This window comes from Malaya genurostris, chromosome 1 (genome assembly GCF_030247185.1).
Source record: "Malaya genurostris strain Urasoe2022 chromosome 1, Malgen_1.1, whole genome shotgun sequence".
NCBI lineage: Eukaryota > Metazoa > Arthropoda > Insecta > Diptera > Culicidae > Malaya > Malaya genurostris.
In genome coordinates, this window is record NC_080570.1 from 14,997,586 (window position 1) to 15,014,501 (window position 16,916).

The 16,916-nt window shown below is 33.4% G+C and overlaps 1 protein-coding gene across 5 annotated transcripts in view; it reads right to left on the reverse strand.

The window, feature by feature from the left end:
- Nucleotides 1-16,916, reverse strand: part of LOC131433108 (hemicentin-1) — a 406,910-nt gene that overhangs the window by 40,988 nt on the left and 349,006 nt on the right. For all 5 annotated transcript variants that reach the window (XM_058599958.1, XM_058599949.1, XM_058599927.1 and 2 more), the window contains one exon: nt 9,932-10,142. In XM_058599958.1, the coding sequence (XP_058455941.1) occupies nt 9,932-10,142 (211 nt within the window). The remainder of the gene's footprint in view (nt 1-9,931; nt 10,143-16,916) is intronic.

The following is a 16,916-nucleotide window of genomic DNA, read 5'->3' on the forward strand; positions in this document are numbered from 1 at the left end:
TCCACTTCGACGATTGGCTTGAGGCTTCCGAATCGTCGTCGATGTTTCCTTATACTGTTTGATAACACGCCATACGGTATTTCTGGGCAATTTCAGCTGTTTAGCTAGCCTAGAAGTGCGAATAAACACCATGTCATTTCGTATCCACGTCATTCAGTTATGTTTCTGACATTACCCACTCACTTTTGTAAACCGGAAACACATAGGATTTCTTCCATATTTCAGGAAAAAAATCCAGAACGCAAAGAGCAATAGAAAATGTTGGATAGTGGAACCAACAAACTATGAGAACAATTTCTTATTACCACGGATGAAATCCTGTCGGGTCCAGCACTAGACGAACGTTTTAACTTTTTCTTCTCCGCTTCTTTTTTTGTTCAACTTCGCTTCGTAGGTCTGTCGTGCAAAGTTTGCTTTAAGAATAAGATTTTTATTACAAACACCATAGAAAAGCATTCCATTTATTACCGTCTTTGCATTATTGAATGTGTTTCTACTGAGACGATATCTTGCATCAGACATCAATATCTTTGAGTGCAAAAATTTTCTTTCGATTCCCGCCCTAGAATGATTCACAAATCTGAAATAATGTTTCTTGAAATTTGCGCGAAATCCACGCCATCGCATAAAAATCTGAGCAGAAACCGCGCGTCGCTGAATTTGCTGCTCGCTTAATTCAAGGTCAGGAACAACTTGAATGCTGTGAAGCATTAAGAACGTCGCAAAGTGATACTATTTTTTTATACGAACGGCCATGAAAAAACAGCACCAATGGAATCACCATTAAAGTCTCTTCAGTCCTACGTGCTACTGTAAAGCTGACATAAAGCCACACAAGGCGGAATATTTAGCTGTAATAACGCAGCGGTTGATTGAACATTTCGGACGAAAACGTACGTGTGTTTTTCAGTTCTTTGTTCACATTATTAATCAACTCCTTCTTAGTTTTCGCAACAAAATTGTTGGAGTAGATCTTACGCTTCAGGTTGGCTCCATCTCCTCCAACGATCGCTTCGAGTAGTGGACCGACGCCAAATCCAACCAGAACACCACGTCTTTGGCCTTAGGGTATTTCTGGATGAACGACGCAACTTTCGGCAGGCATTTTTTGCTAGCAATTTCCCCGTTCATGTCCAGTTCGAAGGAAAAGGAGAGCGGCTTTGACATTCCCTTCTCGCTGATTGTCAACCACCTTCTTGGGGAACTTGGTGGGTGAATTGAACTTCACATCGGAGCGCACTTCCTTCATGGGAGAAGTATAATACGAAGGGCTCTGCCAGTCGTTGTCATCCAGGGTGAGATAGGTCTCGTCGTTCATCACCACCACTACGTTGCGATTCGCCGGGAAAATCGAGTTGACCATCTTTTTGAGCCACTGCCGCTGCGTCATTATGTTTATGTTCAAATTCGCCAGGTACTTTTTCACTGTTTGGCCGCTTCTAGAGCTGTCAAATTTCGTCTGCTGACTCATGGGTTACTATGATTGATGTTGCCTGGGTAGTTTCGTCAGTGCGGGTGAAGGTAAACCCATTAGAAATCGACCATTTTTGTCCATTTTTTAATACGAATCAAGCGTCAAATCATCTATAAAAAATAAAATGACTACTTTTTATCACATACTTAGTTAATTGTTTTCAATGATTTATACACAAACGATACACCGAGTGAAACTATTCCTGAATATCATCATAATCATTTATTTTGCGGAAGCAAAAATCAAAGGGATGATACTCAGGTAACTTTACTCGAACCATTGTTAATTTCATTGACTTTTAACCAACATTGAATATGTGCATTTTCTTTAGAATCTCGTTCAGGTTGTAAAATAAAACGGTTCCTTTTCCCCCTAGCACCAGTCCCTGGCCTTACCGAATTTAACCCTGAAGTCCAATCAGTTGAAGTGCGCGTTCTACATTACCGAATTTCAACACTCACTTGCTTCATCATAACGGCCAGTTCCCCGATCGACACCGACCTGTTTTTTTTTTCTCTCGAAATTGGATCAATGAAAAACGGAACCGAACTGTGATGTTCGGTTTTTCTCCTGCGTATCGACGTTTCCACAGTTTTACGATAAGAAAACACGGCATCCATGAATAATGCGAAAAAAAGGGTAAGACTTTATCCTACTCTAACCTGTGTATTAAGAAAATCGGGTTTAAACTGGCCATGGCCGTCGTAAATTGCACGAAACAAAACCGTCCCGGGAGTGCTGCTTCTGCTGCTGGTTTTAGGAAATATTCCAGGGATTAGCCATTTGCATTTGGGTCCGTGGATTTCTCTAAATAATGAAGGTTTCGAAGATGCTTATCGGTGAAAGAGTTAGCAGCGCGTTGACGACGCGGGGAGGAACAGTGGGGGGATTTTTGATTCGATATGAACCTACAGCTCAGGTTTGAGAACGATGTTTAGTGATGTCGAAAAATCGGGATGTTGACAACGAGCTAATTTTTTCTGGTTTGGGGTTTTTAACGGTATTTAAAATGTTTGTTTCTAAGTAAGGGCTCTTGTTGAATTTTCTGAAGATGAAGATCTAAATTTGGGTCCTACTCTTAAGCTGTTGAGCAAAACTCAGTCATGCAAACAACTGATTGGACGAAATGATTCAGAGATACGGCGTTTTCCATTATGAAAAAAGCATGAAATCTTAAAAATGAAACTCAATTTCTTCTAAAATCGAATCGAAAAACTAAAAAAAAGTATGCTGAACATTTTTCAAAAATCACTTTTAGGTGGATCGAACATTTTTTCATGTATTATCAAGATAGAAATATATTGAGAGACGTCAAATAATTCATAAAAAAAACATCCAGCTGACTTTTCTCGACATTCTACTGTGAGCAAAAAGTAGTAAGAGTTTTGAATTAGATATTCTGAAATATTAGAAGTGAAATCGGCGAATTTTACAATGAGTGAAATTATTCAACAAAAAAGTTCCATTAAATTATGAGTGCGAAATCCAATTTCTGGTGCCGAAACGTTCAGAATGTTGCAAAAAGGCCTTCGGTTGAACATTCCACGAATGTCGTTCCGCAACCACCGTAGTCTCCGTGTGACTTCTGGCTATTCAGTAAACTCAAACAATCGCTCCGGGGAAACCGTTTTGAGTCAATTGAAGACATCAAACGTGAATCGCTACGTGCATTTAAGGCTGGTAATTCACTTCACCAACTGTTTCGAGGTTTGTAAAAATACCCGTGGGCAGAAGTGTATTGACACCGGGGGTGGGGCGGGGGGGTTTACTTTGAGGGGAACGAATAAGATTTGGAAGAATAAATAAAGAATTTTGAAATTATAAACAAAGTCTTGCTATCTTTTGCCTACAGTACTATTTTTTGCCAACAAAATTGACAAAAAACTGAAAAAAATAACAACAAACTTGAATTGACACATAATTTTTTTAATTAATAAAATTGATTAAAGTAAAAATATTGACAAAATTGACAAAAAATGATAAAGAATTGACACAAAATTGATATAATTTATAAAATTGATAAAATCTATCAAATTGATTAAATTGACAAAAAATAAAAAATAAACAAAAATCTTGCAACAAATTGACAAAAATATTACACAAAAAAATGACAAAGAATTGAAACAAAATTCATATAATTTATAAAATTGATAAAATCGATAAAATTTATTAAATTGACAATAAATAAAAAGAATAACAAAAAACTTGAAACAAATTGACAAAAATATAACAAAAAAATGACAAAAAATTGACACAAAATTGTTATAATTTATATAATTGATTTAATGAATAATATTGACAAAATTGACAAAAAAAATGATAAAGAATTGACGCAAAATTGATATAATTTATATAATTGATAAAATCGATCAAATTTATTAAATTGACGAAATTGCCAAAAAATAAAAAAAAAACAAAAATCTTGCAACAAATTGACAGAAATATTACAAAAAAAATGACAATGAATTGACAAAAAATTGATATAATTTATAAAATTGATAAAATCGATAAAATCGATCAATCTAATTAATTTAATAATATTGACAAAATTGACAAAAAATGATAAAGAATTGACACAAAATTTATAAATTTGATAAAATCTATCAAATTGATTAAATTGACAAAAAATAAACAAAAATCTTGCAACAAATTGACAAAAATATTACAAAAAAAATGACAAAGAATTGAAACAAAATTGATATAATTTATAAAATTGATAAAATCGATAAAATTTATTAAATTGACAATAAATAAAAAGAATAACAAAAAACTTAAAACAAATTGACAAAAATATTACAAAAATATGATAAAGAATTGACACAAAATTGTTATAATTTATAAAATTTCTAAAATTGATTAAAATAATAATATTAACAAAATTGACAAAAAAATGACAAAGAATTGATACAAAATCGATAAAATCGATAAAACTGATTAAACAAAGAATATTGACAAAATTGACAACAAATTAAGAAGAATAACAAAAAACTGATAACAAATTGATAAAAAATTAGCAAAAAATTGATAAAAATTGGACAAAAAATTGATAAAATTAATCAAATGGATAAAATTGATTAAATTAACGAAGTTGACAAAAAAATTTAATGAAAAAAAAAAACAAAAAACTGACAGCAAGTTGACAACAGATTGATAAAAAATTAACAAAAAATTGATAAACTTTTGACAAAAAATTGAAAAAAAAAATGGTAATATTAATAAAATTTAGAAAATTGATAAAATTGAGAAAACTGTTAAATATGACCAAAAATTGATAAAAAAAATAACAAAAATAATAAAAAAAATGATAAAATTTATAAAATCGATAAAGTTGATTAAATTCACGAAATTAACAAAAAATTGTTAAAAGAAATGATAATATTATTATAATTTAAAATCGATAAAATTGATAAAATTGTCAATGACAAAAAAAATGAAAAAAAAATTAGCAACAAATAACAAAAAAACTGAAAAAAAAATCACAACAAATTTACCAAAAGTCGACAAAAAATTGATAAAATTTTTTCCAAAATTTAACACAAAATTGATAAAATTAATAATATTGATAAAATTGAAAAAAAAAATCAAAAACTTGCAACAAATTGACAAAAATGTTACAAAAAATATGATAAAAAATTTGCACAAAATTGTTATAATTTGTAAAATTGATTAAATTAATAAGATTGTCGAAATTGACAAAAAATTGAAAAAATAACACAAAAATTGCAACAAATTGACAAAAATATTACGAAAAAAATGACAAAGTATTGACACAAAATTGATATAATTCGATAAAACTAATTAAACAAATAATATTGACAGAATTGACATAAAAAAAACAAAACACTGATAACAAATTGACAAAAAATTGATAAAAATTGGACACAAAATTGATAAAATTAATAAAATGGATGAAATTTATTAAATTAACACAATTGACAAAAAATTAAAAAAAAAAAACATGAAACTGACAGCAAATTGACAATTAACAAAAAATGACAAACTATTGACAAAAAATTGATAAAAAATGGTAATATTAATTAAATTGATAAAAAAATAACAAAAATAATAAAAAATTGATAAAATTTATAAAATCGATCAAGTTGATTAACTTCACGAAATTGACAAAAAATTGGTAAAGAAATGATAATATTAATATAATTTAAAAATCGATAAAATTGATAAAATTGTCAAAAATGAAAAAAAAGTTGAAAAAATAAATTAGCAACAAATAAAAAATAAACTGAAAACAAATTGACAAAAATATCACAATAACCAAAAATTGACAAAAAATTGATAAAACTAATAAAAAATCAAAAACTTGCAACAAATTGACCAAAATGTTACAAAAAAAAATTATAAAAAATTGACACAAAATTGTTATAATTTATAAAATTGATTTAATTAATAATATTGACAAAATTGACAAAAAAATTGAAAAAATAACAAAAAACTTGCAACAAATTGACAAAAATATTACGAAAAAACGACACAAAATTGATATAATTCGATAAAACTGATTAAACGAATAATATTGACAGAATTGACATAAAAAAAACAAAAAACTGATAACAAATTGATACAAAATTGACAAAATATTGACAAAAAATTGATAAAAATTGGACACAAAATTGATATAATTGATACAATGGATGAAATTTATTAAATTAAGGCAATTGACAAAAAATTTAAAAAAAAACAAAAATCGGACAGCAAATTGACAATTAACAAAATATGACAAACTATTGACAAAAAATTGATAAAAAATGGTAATATTAATAAAATTGATAAAAAAATAACAAAAATAATAAAAAATTGATAAAATTTGTAATATCGATAAAGTTGATTAAGTTCACGAAATTGACAAAAAATTGGCAAAGAAATGATAATATTAATATAATTTAAAAATCGATAAAATTGTCAGAAATGACAAAAAAATCGTAAAAATAAATTAGCAACAAAAAACTGAAAACAAATTGACAAAAATATCACAATAAATTTACCAAAAATTGACAAAAAATTGAAAAAAATTTGACAAAATATTAACACAAAATTGATAAAATGAATCAAATTGATAAAATCGATAAAATTGATTAAATTGACAAAAAAATTGAAACAAATAACGAAAAACTGACAACAAAACGATAAGAGGTTGACACAAAATTAATAATATTAGTATAATTGATTAAAATCGATAAAATTGATAAAAATGATGTAAAATTGGAACCAATTAACAAAAAACTGTCAACAAATGGATAAAAAATATCGACAAAATATTGACACAAAATAGATAAAATCGATAAAATGGATTAAATTGACTAGATTGACAAAAATTGAAAAATATAACAAAAAACTGACAACAAATTGACAATATATTGATAAAAAATGACAAAATAGTGACTAAAAATTGATAAACAAAATAATAATATAAATAAAATTAATAAAATTATCAAAAATAACACAAAATTTAAAAAATATAACAAAAATAAATAAAAAATCGACAACAAATTGACCAAAAATCGACAAAAAATTAGTTTTTGACTGAGTTTTGACTGAGTGGAAACATATATTGGAGAAACCAAATGAATGAAAAACTGACAGAAAAGATTATTTATTGGAAAAAGATACGCTCATTTTTCCCAATCAATCATCTTTACTGTTAGTTTTTCATTCATTTGGCTTCTCCAGTATATGCTTCCGCTCAGTCATTTCAAAAATTGAACTTAGTTATGGCGGTTTTACGTCAAACCAACTAAAATTATTAAATCGACAAAAAATTGACAAAAATCGACAAAAAATTGGACACAAAATTGACTAAATTGATAAAATTGACACAAATGATACGAAAGTGAAAAAAAACAAACAATAGCAAAAAACTAACAACAAATTGACAAAAAATTGACACAAAATTGATAAAATAATAAAATCGATACAGTTGATAAAATTAATAAAACAAAAATTTAAAAAAACCTAACAACAAATTTATAACGAATTTGACAAGATATTGACAAAAAATGAACTAGTAAAAAAGAAAAAAAAACAATAACTTCATAACAAAAATGACGTTGACAGAAAAATCAACAAAAATGGCAAATTCTCATAAAATTGACAACAAAAATTTAACAAAAAATCTAACAAGAAATTTACCAATTTTTTTTTTAATTTGTCCTTAACTTTTAAACTTTGTCATATAGGTCCGTACCAAAAATTTAAAAAAGTTATCAAAAAATGCATAAAATGAAAAAATTGGACAAAGTGCATACAAATTGACGAAAATATGACAAAAATGTAATAAGAAATTTACCAAAAAAATGACAAAGAATTGTCAAAATATGACAACAAAGAAACTCCAAAAAAGTAACAAAGAAAAGATAAATATATTACAAAAAAAAAATTACAAAACTATGAGATTACTTTGACAAGAAATTGCCAATAAATTGACAAAAAATTAACTAAATAATTATAAAAAAAAAAACCTTGACAATTAATCGACAAAAAATTAAAGTAAACAACTAAGTCATGATAAAAAAGTTTAAAGAAGGTTGACGAAGAATTGTCACAAAGTTGACAAAACAAAATCATAAAAATTAACAATAAATTTACAAAAAAAAAATGCCAAAAATTTGCAAATACATCAGTCACTGTGCGCAGGTTCTAATCCTGTCTCTGAGCGTATCTTTTTCCCAAAATCGAAATCTTTGTTTCTGTGAGCTTATCACACATTTTACTGTTTCAATATATGTTTCCACTCAGTCATTGCAAAACTAAAAAAAAAATATAAACAATTTGTGGCGAGAAAATCAGTTATAAGAGCAGTTTCGTGACAAAATTTACTGCTTATGTGATATGATATCAGATGTAACAGTTCGTTGAAAGTAAAAAACTAAACATTGAGTGATGGATATTCGCTGGTGTTTTCTAATACAATGAAATAACGATATACTTCTGGATGGGTATACAAGATACAATGGAAGAATTCGGTCCTCTGCACATCGAGCAAACCTGTTAATAACTTCCTCAATAAACCCGCTTCGAAGTTGAAGTACCTGAGATAGCAATTTGTTTTCAACTGCCATAAGCATAAACCACACAGAGCCAAACGTGACAGGGAGAACAAACGAAAAAGACGGATGATATTTGAGTGTAAAAACACGTAATTTCAGTGCACAAAGAAAAGAGCTCGAGTTTAGAGCGCCATGTTTAATAAATTTTGACATTCTCGTTAGTTTGATTTCAGCTGTTTCTTCCACTTTGTTTCATACCTTACGATACATCATCTTGATTAGATCTGGCGATTGCAATAAATATTCTGTTGCAAAACAAACAAATCATAAAGTCCAACAGGAGCTTCGAAGCTGGCAATAATTTATCATCATTATAATTCCAGTTCGATTGAACCGAAGCCTACTACCTGAGGCCACCGGATGCTTCTCTGTCGATAACACACACACGCCGAAGACAATGCAAACCAATTTGCTTGCCAAGTAACTGATTATGGGAGAATCATTGTTGTTTACCACACAGCATGGCTGGACGACAATGCCAGGAATGCCGGAGAATCGAACAGGTCCGAAGGAGAACCGTCACTGGTAAATAAATTTATACGGTCATTATACGGACAAAAGCAGGCTCAGCAAAAGTTGAAAGCTGTTTCTTGTGAAGTGCCAACATTTAACGGCTAAACAACAACAAAACCGAGACAGTTTGATGAGTTGTCCATCCTACGAGATGCGTCCGTTCTTCGAATGTTGTTCCGTAAGTGAAATCAATCTTCTCGGAGTTGGTTGCGGTGATGAAAAAAATCTCCATTAAAACGGTAACGTTCCACCGTCAGTCACTGGAGTAGTCTCAGTCGTCTCATTTATTAGCCACTTTACGATATTTGCTGACCGTAGTAGTGGGGACGAGATCTTTGCTTGTCGGACCGTTTCGTTTGTAGCTTCATTATCAGCCCTGGCCAATGGATGAATGGATGGATGGAGGGGTCGGTACTGTGTCCGCCTTTTCTCGTTAGCCCGACGACCAACCTCCGGTTTCTCTTTTTACTGTGCGCTTATGATGAATCTCGCATAAAACGAGAAAATTAAGCCAAATTTTGGGGGTTCGTCCAAAGCAGGACGCCCCGGATCAACATTTTTCGCTCTGTTTCTTGACTCAATCAGGGTGATATTTTGAGTTCCCGTAAGCATCAGCAGACAAGAATATTGTAGTTTGCAGTACACCGTAAAATCTGACCGTAAAATGGACAGTGGTTTTGTACTCCGGCTCCGGGAGAAGTCACACAATACTAATGAAATATTTAGCCACGCTGGAATGATTTCGCTGGAATGACGACCGTGGAGCTGGTTGTTTAATTCTAGGAACTGCATTCCCGCACCGGTCGGTCGGTCGGTCAGTCGATTCGAGAAGGTCTGAAATGATGACACGATTACGACGGTGTCACGCTAGACAACAACTTACCGCATCCGTTTTCGCACTTCCTGCGGTTCCGGTGGTTTCGGTCGTTTGAGCCTGCATATCGCCACGAATCCGGCGACGATGATCGAAGTTATGATGACACCGGCGGCCGCAGCAACCGCCGCGAAGATCACCATCTGCGAGTGTTGCTTCTGTTTGTCGGCGTTGGACGTTTCCGCTGGCGTTGGATCCTCCGAAATGATGGTTTCGTCCACTGGAACGGAACAATGAAATGACGGGAGAAAATTATTTTCAGTTTGCTAGACAGAAAACAGCGTGAATCAGAGCAAAAATTGGACAAATCGGCAAAATCCATCAAGGCCCATTCAACAAATCATCGAGAAATCAAATTTTCAATCAAATGAATAATGAATTCATCGGTCATCACGGATCCGTGCGTTTCCATCAATCAAAGTGGTCCGCCGTGCCGTAAGATTTTAGCCGAAAGCCGCCGCCACGAAAGCGATCCGGCATTTGGAAAATCTGCTTTCTAAAATTGAACAACACACTGGTTTTTTTCCTGGCTTTCTTTCTTTGGGATAACGAACGAATTGGCTACGATTGACCGAATTCCGAACAAATCAAGGCTTATTTCGGATGCCACGTGCTACTTTTTTTTTACTCTCTCGTGTATCGCTAGCTAAAGGCTCTTTCTCGGGGGGTTGCGGTTAGAATTCACGGTTCGCCGAGCCTTCCACTCACACCGATTCCTATTCTTCGGAATGGCCAAACCGGAGATGGTGGCGTTTTCTCGACAACGCAAAACGAAATCATTCTTACCTATCCGAAAATGGCATTCGTTTATGTTCGTCTCGAGGGCCGATCGATTCATTATTCAGCACAAAACTATCCATCCATCTTTGAAGCGGTGGATTGTGGGAATGTTTTGGCGAGAAATTGGGCAAAAAACTTATACTCCAACCTTAATTGGCTCTCCTCCTTTTATTTACAATAGACTCGAGCCCCCGCAGAAAATTTACTATCGTTAATGTAAAGTGAAAATAGCAGATGTTCTAGCTGACTACCCTGTTCAGTTTCTTCACCATTCACCTACCGCATTCATCGTTTGCTGATTCTTCGTCGCTGTTCTTGATAAACGACTACTTTCTTCGACGTTTCGAGCAACACTGAGGTAATGGGAAACTTCATCCAGACATTTGTAATTCTAATACTAAAAACTGCACCTCTTTTTTGAACTGAACAAACTGAACAAATTGTTCAGCATTCTACGATTAGATTATCTCTGTAACAACAAACAACAGAATCGTATTGAATACACCAATAAAACGCGAGATAGTTCCCGTTGCCTGTTGCAGTGTGTCTAGACTGATTAGTAACCCGTTTCCTTGGAGCGAAATGGCGGGATCAGAGCTTGGATTTCGGAATTATACACTTGTATTCTGAACCTTAATCTAATGTTTAGCTTAAGGTTCAGAATACAAGTGTTGATTGCAGCTTGATTTCGATTCAAGATCTGGACCTAGATTCTGGACCTGACCCTGAATACTCTAAACCTTGATCTGAATTCTGGGTCTGGATTCTAGACCATAATTCTTTATTTTACTTTGATTCTGAACCGGGAAATCTGGACCTGCATTTTTGAACTGAATTCTAAAATTATATTCGAAACTTACGAACTCAGAATCTGTGTTTTTGGGACCTTGATTTTGGAGATTCAAAACCTAAACTCTGGACCTGTGCTCTATACCGAGAAAACTGCACCGCGGATTCTGAACCAACTTTAATTCTAAATTTAAGTTCGGAATTGGGAATTCTGGTCTTGAACCTTAGTTCTAGTTCTGAATTCTAGACCTGAGTTCTTATCCTGAGATCTGAACCGGAAATTCAGACCCTAGATTTTTTTAACTGAATTTTAAACTTAAGTTCGGAACCGGGAAATCTGTACCTGGATTCTTGAACTGAATTCTGAAATTATATTCGAAACTTACGAACTCAGAATCTGTGTTTTTGGGACATTGATTTTAGAGATTCTAAACCTAAACTCTGGATCTGTGTTCTGCACCGAGAAATCTGCACCGCGAATTCTGCATTAGGTCTGAATTCTAGACCTGAGTTCTTATCCTGAGTTCTGTACTTGAGTTCTGAACCTGAAATTTAGACCCTAGATTTTTTAACTGAATTTTAAACTTAAGTTCGGAACCGGGAAATCTGTACCTGGATTCTCGAACTGAATTCTAAAATTATATTCGAAACTTACGAACTCAGAATCTGTGTTTTTGGGACATTGATTTTAGAGATTCTAAACCTGAACTCTGGATCTGTGTTCTGCACCGAGAAATCTGCACCGCGTATTCTGCACCAGGTCCTGAATTCTAAACTTAAGTTCGGAACCGGGAATTCTGGTCTTGAACCTTAGTTCTAGATCTGAATACTAAACCTGAGTTCTTATCCTGAATTCTGAACTTGAGTTCTGAACTGGAAATTCTGAACCTGGACTTTTACCTGAATTTTAAACTTAAGTTCGTAATCGGGAATTCTGGATCTGGATTCTAAATCTGAATTCTAAACCTGAATTTTAAATCTAAACTTGTATTCTGCGCTTCTGTATTCTGGACCAGAAACTCGGCTACTGAATCTTAATTAGGAACCTGGAGCTGAATCCTGAGCCTGAATCAAAATTGTGGCCTTGAAACTGAATTATAAACTTGGAGCCGAATTTTGCTTCTAGATTCTGGATAGGCATTCTGAACCTGAAGCTGAATAATGAACTTGAGTTTTTAGCCGGGAGTTCTAGAACAGGATTCTTGGCCTAAACCGTAAATTTTAGTTCTGAATCGGGAATTCCTGATGTGGATACTGCACCAGGATCGGAATTCTAAACTTAAGTTCGGAACCGGGAATTCTGTTCTTGAACCTTAATTCTTGGTCTGGATTCTAGGTCTGAGTTCTTATCCTGAGTTCTGAACTTGAGTTCTGAACCGGAAATTCTGAACCTAGATTTTTAAACTGAATTTTCGGAACCGGGAAATCTGGACCTGAATTCTCGAACTGAATTCAAAAATTATATTCGAAACTGATGAACTCGGAATCTGTATTTTGGACCTTGATTTTGGAGATTCTAAACTTAAACTCTGAATCTGGGTTCTGCACCGAGAAATCTGCACCGCGGATTCTGCACCAGGACCTGAGTTCTGAACATGAGTTCTGAACTGGAAATTTAGGACCAGAATTTTTAACTGAATTTTAAACTTATGTTCGTAACCGGGAATTCTGGATCTGGATTCTAGATCTGAATTCCAAACCTGAATTCTGAACTTGAAAATGGATGTTAAATCGGATTCTGCGCTTCTGTATTCTGGACCAGAAGCCTGACTTCTGAACCTTAATTAGAAGCCTGAAGCTGAATTCTGAACCTGAGCCAAAATTGTGGACTTGAAACTGAATTATGAACTTGTGTTTTTAGCCGGGGGCTCTTGAACAGGATTCTCGGCCTGAACTCTAAACTTGAGTTCTGAATCGGGAATTCGGCACCTGGACTTGAATTCTAAACTTTAAATCAAAACCAAGAACTCTGGACCTGGACCTGAATTCTGGTCTTTAAACTGAATTTTGAACTTGAACCTGCATTCTGGACCTGATTTCGGGCCTGAATTCAAGCCCTGCATTTTGGATTCTAGAATTGGATTCTTAACCGGGATTCTGGCCTTGAAACTAAATTTTGGACCTGGGTTCAAGACCTGGACTCTGAACCTGAATCCCTGGATCGGACCTAGATTTGGGATCTGAGCTCTATACCTGGACCTGAATTCTAACCTTACGTTCGGACCCGGGAACTCTAGATTGTGGACCTGAATTTTGAACTTGAAACTAAATTTTGAACCTGAACTTGGATTCTGCTTCTGGGTTCTGAACCAGGATTTTTAGCCTGATCTTGATTCAATTCTTAACCTGAATTCCTAACTTGAGTTCTAAAATCGGAAAATTTGTGACTAGAACTTCTCAATGGAATTCTAAACCTAAATTCGAAACCGAGAACTCAGGACCAGTATTTTAAACCTGAATTTTGATCTTGAAACCAAATTAGGAGCCTGGACATGGATTCTGTTTCTGAATTCCGGCCCGACATTCTGAACCGAGATCTGAACCGAGATCTGAACCTGAACTCTGGATCTGGATTTTGGACCTGAATTCCGAACTTGAAATCTGAACCGAAAAATTTGGACAAACTGAATTCTAAACTTACGCTCGGAACTGGGAACTCTAGATTTTGGGCCTTGAATTTTGGACTTGAAACTGAATTTTGAACTTGGATTCTGCTTCTGGATTCCGAAGCAGGATTTTTAGCCTGAATTCTCAATCTGTATTTTATTTCTGAACCTAAACAATGAACCTGGAGCTGAATTCGGAATTCTGAGTCTGGACCAGAATCCTGGACTTGCTTTTGAATTCCGGATCGATTCTGAACCGAAATTCTGTATCTGAATTTCAAACATAGTTTTAGGTGTGACATGCGTTATTTTTTTATAAGTTATAGGCGTTACGAGGCGTTACATAAGTTACTTTTTTGTAAGTTATTGACGTTACGAGACGTTACTTGCGTTATTTTTTGTGAGTTATCGCGTATCGAGGCGTTACATGCATTACTTTTTTGTGAGTCAGGCGTTACATGCGTTACTTTTTTGTAAGTTATAGGCGTTACATAAGTTACTTTTTTGTAAGATGTTGACGTTACGAGTCATTATTTTTTTATGAGTTGTAGACGTTACGAGGCGTTACATGCGTTACATTTTTGTAAGACATAAGCGTTACATGCGTTACTTTTTTGTAAATTATAGATGTTATGAGGCGTTACATGCGTTATATTTTTGTAAGTTATAGGTGTTACGAAGCGTTACTTTTTATAAATTGTAGGTGTTACAAGGCGTTACATGCGTTACTTTTTCGTGATTTATAGGTGTTACGATGCGTTTCCTTTTTTTTTTAAATTATAGGTGTTACGAGGCGTTACATTCATCACATTTTTGTAAGAATTAGAAATTACATGCATTACATTTTTTGTAAATTAGATATTATGAGGCATTACATGCGTTATATTTTTGTAAGTTATGGCGTTACGAAATGTTACTGTTTATACGTTATGGGCGTTACATTGCGTTATTTTTTGTATGTTATTGGCGTTTAAAAAGCGTTACTTGCGTTACCTTTTATAAGTTTTGGGGGTTAGAAGACGTTACTTGTGTTATTTTTGTTAGTTTTACGCGTATCGAGGCGTTACATGCGTTACTTTTTATAAGTTATGGCGTTACGAAGCGTTACTTTTTGGAAAGTTAAAGGCGGTACATGCGTTACTTCTTTGGTAATTACACTATTTTGTGAATTATAGTAGTTACATGCGTTACTTTTTTGTAAGTCATTGGCGTTACACGTTTTTGTAAGTTAAAGTCGTTACATGCGTTACTTTTTGGTAATTACACTTTTTTGTGAATTATAGGACTTACATGCGTTACTTCTTTTTGTAAGTTATAGTTACATGCGTTACTTTTTTGAGTTAATTGTTACGAGGCGTTACATCCGTTCCTTTTGTGTAGATTATAGACGTTACGAGGTACTACATGTATTGCTTTTTTGTAAATAATTGGCGTTACATGCGTTACTTTTTTTGTAAGTTATAGGCGTTACGAAGCGTTACATGCGTTACTGTTTTGTAAGCTTTAAGTGTGACGAGGCGTTACATGCGTTACTTTTTATAAGTTAAAGACGTTACGAGGCGTTACATGCGTTACTTTTGTGTAAGTTATAGAAGCTATGAGGCGTTACAAGCGATTTGTAAGTTATAGATGTTACGAAGAAATTATATAACGTCGGCAAATTTTTCACATCCCGGAAAGTTTGCGAATTTGAAAGTTTTTCATATATCTTAACTTTTTCAAATTTTGTATGTTTTTAACGTTTGTGAATTTAGTGAACTTTGTTAGGGTAGGGTGGGATGAGTTGGAAAATGTCACTTTATGTCAAAGTATAGTTACGATACGTAAACAAATCTTTATAGTAAACGTAAGACATATTTCTAAGCTTTTTTGGAATTTGCTAAAGTTTTCAAGTGATGTCGATATTTTTTTTTCAATTTTTTCCATCAATATTTATGAAGTTTTCAGGGTAAACCGATTGTTACTACACAATTAAAAATGTTTTGTAAATTTACATCTTTTTTCATGCACATATTTAGAGCAGAAAATTGCAAATTAAGTCCCCATGATGATACTTTTCAATGAAATTTTTGACCCAACTGAAGACAAACACGTCCTAAGTGCAAATGAGAGTTTCTCTTTGTTTACTTTCTCTTCTGATTATTACGGTTTTATCGGTAATCCCTCTCTCTAACTCTTTACCTAGAATTACGACTTAACCCATCGACTTCCGATCTGTAGTTAAGAAATTGTTGGAAAATACAGGAATATGCCGTAATAATTGAAAGGGTAAGTAAACAAATAGAAACTGTAATTTGCACTTGGGATCTTTTCTAATGTTCATCGAGAGCTGATGACTAATTTTTTTCCTGTGATAATTTGGCAAAGGACGGGTAGTTTTGCAATCCAGTTTTATTTTGTTTCGATATAAAATAGTTCAAATAAAAGTTTTCTTGAACCGAAACAATTCAGTTTTATCTCGGATTGACTATTTTCACCCACCATTCGACGAATTCATTGCGTTTGGAAAGTGGTCTATCTTCGCCAAAAAAAATCCAGCGCTGATTTTTCTATTCCATCCGACCGATTCCGGGAGCCGCTTTCATAGCATCATTGATGTGAAGTGATGCTTTTTTTTTTGGTACTTTTCTCGTTCCGATGGGCACTGGCCAACGAAATGCAAGATTGATGAGCATTTTATACCGACATCGATCGAGTCATTGATTCACGTAGCAACCGAGGAAAAAAAGGAAGATTCTTTTGTCCCGTTCAATAATCGGAGAAGGTCTGAGGGGAGTGGGGGAGGGAGAGATTTCTTCGCACCCCCAAAAACTCTGGAA